The sequence below is a fragment of the Notechis scutatus genome, chromosome 1 (genome assembly GCF_049901735.1).
Source record: "Notechis scutatus isolate UNSWTSFEM ecotype Mainland chromosome 1, rNotScu1.2, whole genome shotgun sequence".
Taxonomy (NCBI): Eukaryota; Metazoa; Chordata; class Lepidosauria; order Squamata; family Elapidae; genus Notechis; species Notechis scutatus.
In genome coordinates, this window is record NC_142009.1 from 73,513,063 (window position 1) to 73,524,770 (window position 11,708).

The window sequence follows — 11,708 nt, forward strand, 5'->3', positions numbered from 1 at the left end:
CCCTTTGTAACCTACATAACTCAGCAGCTGCGGCAGCACTGTGGGAATGGTGACCCAGACGCCAGAATTTTAGGGAAACGCTGCCATTTTGTTTACCCGGCACGATCCCATAGGCACGCAGCGTGACACTTACATACATACAGTAGGATTACGCTTTTCCTTCAGTGACAATGGGATCTATTTTGTGCCGAGAGAAGCTGCAAGGCTTTTTTTTTTTTTTTGAGAATGCGTGGGGGTGGGAAAAGAGCGCTCGTGAATCTGGGTGGATGGGTGGGCTGAATATACCCAGCTAGCTCTGCATAAGGCTGCCCCAATATTGGATTTGAAAGGACTTGCCATTGCAAAAGTGACACATTTATGAAGAGCCTTCACAGCGTTTAGCATAACGAGTTGGCTCACGCACAATAGAAATTGGGTAATTTCTTCGGTGGCAATTAGAGAGCTATCAATTTGATAATTTCTAATGCGCTTTTCACGCATGTATCCAGGACTGATCTTTACTGTATACTGCTATGCGCCTTAAAGTTTTTTTTTTAATGCGGCAGTCTGTCTTACTGTACTGTACTTTTAACATGCAATTTCAGGTTTCAGGAAGAAAATCTTACATGAATGTTACATTACATGTAATTTTTGGCAAACCAAGTAGGTTTCTAAGCGAGAACCGTATTTAGGATCCTTGCCTTTGGTTACTTGACCATGTAATATACTTTCCCATTTCACTGACATTCACATACCTTAACCACAACTCCCATCATTCCCCGCCAATATATCCAACGAATTCTTCTCAGAAATGAAGTCTACTTTTAGCATACAATCCTACGCCTGTTTTCTTCTAGGCAGCCTATTACGTTCAGAGATTTATTCCTGAAGAAACGTGTCTGGGAGTATTAACTGGTAAATTCGTGAAAACCACGAGGAAATGCTAATAATAATAATAATAGCAATTTCTACTGGCAATCGTGGGGGTGGCAGCGCTCTTAAAGGCTCGATAATTATCCAAAATCCTTTCCTGACCTATAATTACGCTTTTTTTTTTTAAATCGATGCAGTGCGCGGGGAGCGGGGTTGGAGATTTCAAGGACGGTTAATGACTTTAATTTAAGAGGCAGTTTTAAGTGTCAAGGATTTGCCGAAGGTCATGCACCCATAGCCAACATCGAAGATTCCAAAGGATTCTTCGGGTAACCTACATTTGAAACCGCGGCCATTGCAGAACCCCAAACACATGCACAAGGTGCGGTGACCTTTTGCAACAGGCGAAGTACAGGGTGGCTGTTAATTATTTTTTTCTTGCAAAACTACACTCGCCGCGCATTGCTAGTAAAACATTCTTGGGCGGAAGGAGGAGAAGGGAAAGGCACCTCACTCCTTCTCGTTGCATCCATTCACACGCTAAAGAGCTGCCGTTTCGTCCCTCCCTCCCGCTTCTCCGCGTGCTGACTAGAGAGAGCTGGTTATTCTTGCAGCTCTTGTTGTCTTGGCAGGAGTTCAATGAGCAGCAGGCGGAGGAAGGGGAGAGCCTAACACGCAGGCGCTCCTGGGCACTGTCGAAGAATCGAGTCACTGGAGCAGAGCGCCCAAGCGGCGGCGACTGCTTCTGGAGTCCCCGCCCAGTGTGAGTGTCTGGGCGGCCGGCAGCCGGCGGGCAGTGCTGGAGTAGCAAGAGCGCGGTTCGGGCAGAGCGAGCGGCGTGTCGGACTAGGGGGGGGGGTCGGAGGGAGCTGCGCTCGGGCGATGCATCTCGCCACGTCCCCGGAGTCCCGGAAATAGGAGAGCCTGGCAGAAAGCGGAGGCGCTTCCCTCGCCTCGGAGCCGCGCTCGTTCGCCCAAGGAGTTGGCATTGAGGGCAAAAGGCTGCAGCGGTTGCAAGACGCCGAGCCTCCCCGGTGGCAAGCCGAGCAGCGGTGGGGCACAGGAGGTAGGGGACGAGGCGCGGGGCGCTCGCTGCCCCTGGACTCGGCCATGTCGTCCGCGGCGGTGGCGGTGGCGGCTGCCTCCCGCAGGCAGTCGTGTTACCTGTGCGATCTCCCTCGCATGCCCTGGGCCATGATCTGGGATTTCACCGAGCCCGTCTGCAGAGGCTGCGTCAACTACGAAGGGGCCGACCGGGTGGAGTTCGTCATCGACACGGCTCGGCAGCTCAAGCGGGCGCACAGTTTCCAGGAAGGCCGGGCTCCGCCACCGCCGCACACCAAGCAACAGCCTCCGCCGCTCAGCGCCAAAGACCTGCACTCGGCGGCGGTGGCGGCGACGGCCGAGGCGGCATCTCGCGCCCCGCCGCAGCCCCACGAGCGCTACTCTCTGGCTGCGGCGCTGGCGTCCTCGGAGCGGCCGCCTCCCCGCCTGGGACCCGAGTACGGCGGGAGCAGGCAGGTCAACGGCATCCTCGTCCCCAACGGTTTCTCCAAGCCCGAGGAGCCGCCCGAACTGAACCGGCAGAGTCCCAACCCGCGCCGGACGCACGCTGTGGCCCCCACTTTGGTGCCCCTCATGAACGGAGCCTCCCTGCCCGCCTCCATCAGCATCAGCAGCCGGGCGGCGGCGGCTGCAGCAGCCTCCTTGGCGGCTATCTCCGGAGCGCCGCCAACCCCGCTGCAGGTCTCGGTCTCCCAAACGCAGCAGAGCCAGCAGCAGCAGCCCGGGGAAGGGGGCGGGCACAAGCGGCCAGGCTCGGTGTCTTCCTCGTCGTCTGGGGGCGGCGGCGGCGGCGGCGGGGCCAGCGACCCGGAGGGCAAGGAAAAGGGGCAGCCGCAAGCGGCACGGGGCTCGGCGGACCCTCTGGACCCACTCGGCGTGGATAGCAAAACCCGGGGGGCCGCGGCGGGCTCGGAGCAGGAGTGGCTGGGCAAGCCCAAGACCGTGCGTGACACCCTGCTGGCCTTGCAGCACAGCGGCCACGCGGCGCCCTTCGAAAGCAAGTTCAAGAAGGAGCCCGGCATGGCGGGAGGGAGGCTCTTGGGCTACGACAGCAACGGGGCCGCGGCCAAATCAGGTGAGGAAGGCGGGCGCTTGGCGCGGGCAGATATGGGGTTCTTGTGGAGGGAGAACTGCTTCGCCCGCCCTCCTGGAAAAAGCGGGTCAGGGGCGCTTGCTTTTTCAGCCTCCTGCCCGGCGCCTGGCTGTGTGGCAGCGTGCTCCGGGCGCGGAAGCAACATCTGCCCGGGGAGGTTTCCCCTCCCTAAGCCTGGCCACTTTCTCTTGCGAGGGGAGCTCTGGGGCAGGCGGGGCTGGGAAACGGCTTCCTCCTGCACCAGGCTAGAAGTCAGAGCGTGCAAAAATGAACAAACATGCGGAAGTTAGCCAGAGACTTGCTGTGTATGGATAAATGGAGGGCTCTTCTCTGTGTGAGTGGATTGTGACGCATTGGGTGCACAATGACTGTGAATGTGCTTCCAGCCAGTGGAAAATTACAAGCATGCACTTGTTTCTTTGGCTCATGGCCACTAATGTGGGAGGAGGGAGGCACAGTGTAGTTACATTTGACTGCAGTGTGTTCCATAATAGTTATGAGCCCGGGGCCCAGCACGTTGGTCTACCTTGCAGAAGCTGATTCACAAATCCAGAAAAGGTGAACCCTGTTGGTTTTAAGCTGGTCTTCCCCATTTGTATCTGGTGGAGTAATTTGGCTGAGGTCCAGCTGCTTCAACTGACTAGACAGTGATAACTGGACACACCATTTTCTCTGCAACATGATCTCATCTCCCACTGCTTTTTTCTAGGGGCTCGGGCTGCGAGGAAGAGAAAGGCTTCTCCAGAGCCAGAAGGTGAAACTGGACCTCCTAAAATCAATGGCGAGGCGCAGTCATGGTTACCAACCTCATCGGAAGGGATGAAAATACCAATGGCAGCTGCATCTTTCATGTCCCCACCGCCACCGACTGCTTCGCCTCATTCAAATCGGACCACACCACCGGAGGCAGTTCAGAATAGTCAGTCCCCTATGGCTGCGCTCATTTTGGTTGCAGACAATGCCGGGGGCAACCATGCTTCCAAAGATGCCAACCAGGTTCACTCCACCACCAGGAGGAATAGCAGTAGCCCCCCTTCTCCATCCCCTATGAACCAAAGAAGGCTGGCCAGGGAAGTACCAAGCCAAGGGGCAAATCCTGGAGGGATGGAACCAGTGCACCCTGTCAGCCTCCCAGACTCTTCTCTGGCAGCAAGTGTCCCCCTCTGCTGCACCCTGTGTCACGAGCGATTGGAAGACACCCACTTTGTGCAGTGTCCCTCCGTTCCATCTCATAAGTTTTGCTTCCCTTGCTCTAGACAGAGCATCAAACAGCAAGGAGCTAACGGTGAAGTGTATTGTCCCAGTGGGGAGAAGTGCCCCCTAGTGGGATCCAATGTCCCTTGGGCCTTCATGCAAGGGGAGATTGCAACCATTCTTGCAGGAGATGTCAAAGTGAAAAAAGAGAGGGACTCGTGACTTTTCCAGTTTTTCATTGCAACGTCAACTTTAACATAAAACGGCTTCAGCTGTATATACCTATAAATACTATAAATATCTATATATATATATATTATATATATATATATCCAAGACAAGGGAAATGTAGACTTCATAAAACATGGCTGTATAATTTTGATTTCTTGTTTTTGAATACATTGTGTTTCTATATTTTTTGAAGACAAAAGGTATGTACTTATAAATGCTCTTTTTTGTTGTTATAGCAACTATTTGTTGTGCTTCCTTGGTGACAGTTACTGTTCAGTGTAGGCTGTGACTTGCGCTGCTTTTTTTAGAGAGCACTTGGCAAACCAGAAATGCTTCTAGCTGTAAATTGTACGCACTTGGTTTCCTCTCCCCCCACCTTTTTTTTTTTTAAAAAAAATGCCAAATACATCTTTCAACATTGTAAAGATTGCCTTATTGTCTGTGGTTCCTTTTTTTTTCTTTTTTCTTTTTTGCCCTTATTCATATTGAAGGCATTTTAGGTTTTAAGAGAAATCATGGCATTAAAGAGACCATAGCATTCAAGCAAGGTTGCTATTCAGTCCAGTCCAAAGACTTGAAGCAATAGGGGTTTGTATGGAAACATTCTTCCTTCACTGCTACTGCAAAAACTGGCCAGATTCTTACAGTTTTTGTTTTGTTTTTTGTTTTGCTTATAGAAGAAAGTTGTTTGCAGACTATTCAGCTTAAGTGAGGTGCTGTTGTGTTAAGAGGATGAGGAGGGTTTTTTTTGTTTTTTTGTTAAAGGCAAAATAACCACAGTTCTAATAGTTGGTAGTAAGATTGCAAAACTGTTTTTGTCATGAATTGCTTAAGGTTCCTGCAGTTCTTTTGTGATAAATTTAATGATTGACTCTAGCCAAGCATTAGAACAGAATAGCACTGCCATCTTTTTAACAAAATTACAACTTTTCAGCATCAAGGAATGGAACGTTGCTATGCCCTTCATACTTGTATGGAAAAACACTGAGGTAGGTTTTAAGGATTTTTACAGTAGTGCAGAAGAACTTTCTTCTCAACACTTAACATGTTTAGAACTGTTGCTATTATTGTTGCTGATGTGATGTCACCTAATTTAGTAGAGCAAAAGCAGAGTGGTAATGACAGCAGCAGAGGTTTTGCTTGGCATGTCTGCATTGTCAGCAGATAGATTAATGGGGATTCTGTTTGAAATTTCCTAATCCATGTGTCAGGAGGCAAAACAACCAAATTGCATTTAAAGGAAACAACCTAGGATTTAAATCTCCTTGAATTTTTATACAAGCATCCCATGCCTTCTGGACTACCTTCAACCATTATTTTGCATAGCTATAGTATTTTGATTATGCTTCTTTTTGCATCAGAAGCCAGACATTTTAGATAAACATCAGCTGCTAGAAATAGTCAAGACTCACTGTAGTGTTGCTGTGCTGTTCACAATTGTGTTAGCAACATTGCTGTACAACCACTTGCATTCATTATTGGTGACCACTTTAGCATATGGTCACAAATGATTATTTCAAACAGTTTGCCCCTCGTGTTGTAGCACGTAACAATATATTCTCTTTAGCTGCATTTAATCATTTTATACTATTGGGTCAGACTGTTTTTAGGTGTTCATCTTCAGTCTTCTATTTAATGCTGAATAGATTTTGATAGGGTCCTTTTTTAGTGGTCAACACATTTGAAAACCTAACCTGCACATGTGCAATTCTTATTTTTTTAAAAACATTTTAATAAGCACACCCACTAGCGTTGTGTTCCATATTACAGGTCAGTGTAATATTAAATAACAAGTTTTGCATGATAAACCAATATTTGAAATTATAGAAATACATATAGATCAGACTGGTGTCTTATGTAAACACATTTAGAAAGTTTCAGATGGGAAACGCACATATGTATAACTAAGGATTCTTTGGAACCACTATAATTGTGGAAATAAGAATTTAGGCACTTTATTAAAAATTGAATTTTGAATTAATAGAAGATAAGTTCTTAAGAATCTTTTTGACATAATACCTCATGTATTAAACTAATTTGTATTTACATTTTACGTTAAAAAAATACCCCTACTAAAATTTTGATTGTAACATCTTGGCATGTAGTTCAGATTTGAATTTCTTAATCTGAGTAATCTGAGGTGGGATGATCGTTCAGATTTGAGTTTCTTAATCCAAGATGGAATGACAGTAATTTCTTTCTTCAAAATGCTATTCAAGCATGACAGATGATCAAGAGGCATTTGATTAGAATCCTTAGTTACAGCTTTCATATTCAGTAATATCACGGTTATGTTCTTTAAAATAGTTCAATGAGTGGGATGTTTAATGCTTGCCATGAACACAGCTGGAACATATTTCAAGACTATCTGTTCAGCCAGTTTCTTCCAAACCTCTGTTAAGGTATCCAGTTCTCATATATTTTATAAATTTATACTACAGAAATTACATAAACTGTGATACGATTTTTTAAAAACACATTTCTGTGACTTCAATTGGCCTAATGTAATTTTGTTTTTTAAAAATCGGTTTCTGACATCAGCAGATAAGCATATATCCACATATATACATATACATTGATGCACACAATATGCTTCCCTGACTATAAAGTTTTTTCAAGTGCTTTAGCTGCAACAATACTACAGTTACTATCCAATAAATAAAACAAAACTTGATTCCATTGCAGCTAATGTGAACTTAATTGCTTATTTCAATGGAGTCAGATGTTGCACCCTTACATTTTTTTTCCAGTTTTTAATGGTGATTCTTTGTATAGCAATAAAGCAAAATGTTGTTTAATGGAGAGTGTGATTGTCACAATCTCACCTTCGTTATACTTTTAAGTTACCATTATTAAAATACCACCTGCACTATGCTTTCATTGTTTATAGTTGCTGAACTAACACATTACTATTTTTTCCTATTTTTTTAATCTTTTGCATTAAATAAAGTGAAATCAGGCATTTAAACATTTTCTGTGAATGTAGTCCTTTTTTATCATCTTTTTATTTAAAGAATAATAATCCTGCAGCTACTGACATAATCAAGTAGCCAAAGCAACTTTTTAAAGATTACTTTCTTTAATTAGAAGCGATAGGGAAGAATAGAACAAAGTGTCATCAGAAAATAATTTTTTCTTAATAAGGAGAACTATTTCCTTTTATATTAAGGTGCCCAGAATCCAAACAAGTGGGAAGGAAAAGAGAAACATAACAAGCTCTTGATACGAGTTATGGTATATTTGAGCTAAATACCCTATGAAATCATATTTAGGAAAACGTTTATTTGTGGAGTTCTCCCGATGGCTTTTTATGGCAACAGGATCCTGAGAAATTTCTTCTGTACTCCAGCCAGAACTTCTCACTTTACTTCCAGGGAGAATAGATACAGTGTTCTGCTGACATGAGAGGGAATCATTGAGGAGAGGGATCTGATGTTGCAGTTTTGTAGAAACATTTTTTGAGTTGAAGACAGAACACTAATATGAACCATACAAATGCTACCCTTATATTTAGGTGGAAGAAAGATTCCTTGGACGTAATCTTAAGTAAATATGTTCAGAATTGAAATAAACACTTCTAAAACTTCTCTTCACTGCAGTGCAGGGAAAAGCAGTAGAAAACATTATGCACCAATGCAGCTAAGATGTCCTCAGTCAAAATACAGAGAAGTTGCTGTAGTTGAAATTTTAATGAATGTATGCACAGTAAATCCTCCAGTGCTGGAGAATAGTCAGAGGTTATAATAAATTTATATACATTTTTCAAGTACTGCAGTTTTAAGGGTAGAATGCAATGACTTACATGGGGTTTTACAAGTTCAATGCAAAGATTTGAAGAGCTCTGTGCTGTTGCAATTTGCTTAGTACTGAAAATTATACTATTAAAGTAGTGAAAAGGACTACAATTAATAAGTATACTCTTATATTTAACCAATGTGATCAGTAGACGCACCACGGTCCTTTTTTAAAAAAAATCAAGATTAAATTGAATGCTGAACTGAGCTATAAAGGACTACACTATCCAATCAATGCCACTAAAATTTGGCCCTTCTGTTTTGCTGAAAGCTTCCAGCTTATGGAACATATTTAAACACATTTTTATTTGGGGAGATGGGGTAGGAATCCAATTGTAAAAGTAATGCATATAGACAGATTATATTACTAATTTCTGCAAAAAGTTTTTTACATTTTTACAAACACAAAAACTCTAAAATCACTCATATATATTGGAAATAAGACAAATTAATTGGTGGATTGATTGCTTATGAGAACAGTAATATGCTCATAAAATGTAGTCCATTAAAAGCAGTCTCTACTTTTGCTTAAGGATCATAATACTGGATTTAAAAATGCTAACTATAATGTGGATGAAACTAATGAGCCAGTTGGATCTCTTAAAAACATGGAATGACAAAAAGGGGAATTCTTCATTTTATATAAACATAACTGATTTGCATTTTTATTTAATTTCTTTTCCTCTCATATATATATATATATATATATATTTATATATATAAAAAGGTAAATTTGTTGTCAAAATACAGATCAATTATTACAAACAGAGTAGAGTTCTTGTTCTGATTTCTTGAGACAAATAATTCAGAAATTGTTCTGCCAGATCTAGGTAGGCCACACAAAATTCTGACTCACTATCATTTACTTGCCTGTGTTCAAAAAATACAGAATGAAAGAAACGCCTTTCCTTTATCATAGATGAAGGTCAGGCTGTACTAACAGATGAGTGGAATGTATATTTACCAATTGCATCATTCTAGACTTTGTAGCTGGGATGCTTAGCTAACTCATTCAATGTCTTTGGCTAAGAGGAAATAATCATAAATCCTTATAAAGGCTTTTATTTTACAATGATAATTTACACTCTGTTCTATCCTATGAATGCTTATGGACCAAAGGTGAGTAGAACAGTCTTCTAAATAAACGTGTGTAGGTCTATAATGTTAACTACATTTGAAGAAATTCTTAACTAAAAGTTAACCCTAAATTACCTGATATTTGTATGATACTGCTTTATGGAATTCAGCTTTATGAATAACTGATGTATCCTTATTTTAATTTAGAAGAGTATCACAGTAACATAAGTAAAATGCATTGGGAGAACATATAATATTATTTTTTAAACTGAAATATTCCAGATGTTGTCTCACTTTTATAAAGGTTATTACTTTTCTAACGCTTTCAGATAAAAATCCAGTTCTGAACCCTTTGTATGTACATGGTTTCAACTGAAACTACTTTCAAGTAAATGTAACAGCTACTTATATTAAAATTAGAAATACCTATCTGCAAATTGTAGCCTGATATGTCTAATTTCAGGCCTAAATAACACAGTTCAGAAATAAATTCAGTCGCACAGAATTTATATTCACATAGAACATTTAGGTTGATGAAAGTTTATTTTTCTAGCTATAGATCTATATGCATTGGTGAACAGATTTCCCAGATGTCTTATTGAAGTATTATAAATTCTATTTTATCTCAGGATGCTTATGTTACAATTAAAAGGACACAAAATGGATTCTTCTTAAATATGGACATTATTTCCTAGTTCTCAGGATTGTGTTACCGTCTGTCTCTACACATAAACATAGACAATGCTAGGAGTTGCAGACTTTTGTTTGCTTGATATTATACCCGTTCATGTAATATGATCTATAGTATATATTACAGTCTACCTGTACCCTAAAAGGTAACAGAATGGCACTAACAGAATGGTTTTGCAGTGTTGATCTTGATTGTCAGCAAGGATTGATAAAGGTGCTGGGAACTCGCCAATATCCTTAAGGGACCGGGACCATATTTTAAAATGGCCTTATGTTCCTTTTATAAGCAGAAGTGTTCAAAGAAAAGGAAGGGAAACAAAAGGAAGGTGAAATTTTTTCCAGTCCAGTCATGCTGATAAGACTTTCACTGGTTGAAAAGTAATAAGATTAGCAATAATAATGGATGCTGGAACATAATAATTCAGCAACCTAAATCCAGCCTGGGTGGTAGGGTAAAAATACAGGATGGATGATAGATTAGACAGACAGTAAGATACAGACAGACAGACCCCTCCTTCGAAAGCACATCAAAAGCATCCTGAAAGACAGTATCAAACCATTTCTGTTGTCAAGAAAACAGCAAGGACATGTTTAGATATCAGCAGGAGCTGAGCTTTACCCAAAGAAGTCCCTACCTACTTTAAGACTACACTTTCGAAATTTGCTGACCTAACCCATTTGCCAAGGTTCATACACTACACTAACTTACAAAAGCATCAATCATACCTTATCCTAGTGTGATTAAGACCCTGAACTACAGCCTGAGAAGTCATGAAAGCTAAATGGGTCATTTTATTTATTTACTTACCTCCCTACGTACCTACTTAACGATTTGACTTATATGCCATGCAATCATAACTTACAGCAGCTTACAGGCTTACAAGCAGTGTGAAGGTTAAAACTGCCAAGATAAATTTGCCAGCTCCAAGGAATTTCAGATATATAAAGCATTCACTGGGAGGAAATGAACAAATGAATAAAGCCATTTCCACAGGTCCTAAAGATCTGCTGAAGCAGACATGTCTTAATAGCTTTAATGGAAAGTCAGAAATAGCTGAAACCTGTCAAATGTTGACAATGGACATAAGACAATAAACAATGGCTCTCTGAGACAGTGTTACTCCAGAGAAAGGGGACAGTGACAAAGGAAGACCAACTTCAAAATCCTGCAGATTATTTCAATAATCTAGAGAGCACACTCTTCCAGGTATTATGCTAGTAAGTTATCTCTTAGCCAACTTATCCTACCTAGTTCCTGTTATGGGCAAAAAAAAACAAAAAGAGAAATGGTAGGCATGCTATTGCCTTCAGTTCCTGGGGAACAGAGACAGGGGAAAAAATGAACTGTTAAAAGTTTGCTACAGTCAAATTCAGCCATTTAGGGAATGTCCATTCCAACCATATCCATTTCTCTCCTCTATTTGAGAGCTAATTGTCTTGCAACTAGACAGTTTCCGTTATCTCACTCTAGAGCAATGTTTTTCAATCTTGGCAACTTAAAGATATGTGGACAGCTGGAGAATGTAGTCCGTAAATCTTAAAATTTCCAAGGTTGAAAAATACTGCTGTAAAGGATTTAGTTCATGGGTGTCCAACCTTTTGGCTAGCCTGAGCCACAATGAGACGAGGAATTGCCTTGTGCCACATACATAATAACATTAAAGTTTACAATCTTGTGGGGCTGCATTACTAGCTTTCCAGCCCATGGGCTG

At 42.0% G+C, this 11,708-nt stretch overlaps 1 protein-coding gene across 1 annotated transcript; it reads left to right on the forward strand.

Annotated features, from left to right (window-relative positions):
• The first annotated feature begins 1,513 nt into the window (after nt 1-1,513).
• IRF2BP2 (interferon regulatory factor 2 binding protein 2) lies at nt 1,514-7,403 on the forward strand. The gene is made up of 2 exons (XM_026669433.2): nt 1,514-2,992; nt 3,720-7,403. The coding sequence occupies exons 1-2, from the start codon at nt 1,963-1,965 to the stop codon at nt 4,424-4,426; spliced, it is 1,737 nt and encodes a 578-aa protein (XP_026525218.1). The 5' UTR covers nt 1,514-1,962; the 3' UTR covers nt 4,427-7,403.
• The last annotated feature ends 4,305 nt before the right edge of the window (nt 7,404-11,708 follow it).

Coding starts and splice junctions, on each gene's coding strand:
- IRF2BP2 (XM_026669433.2), top strand. CDS start 1,963: ATGTCGTCCGCGGCGGTGGCGGTGGCGGCTGCCTCCCGCAGGCAGTCG. Junction 2,993..3,719: donor CGGGGCCGCGGCCAAATCAG/GTGAGGAAGGCG, acceptor GCTTTTTTCTAG/GGGCTCGGGCTGCGAGGAAG.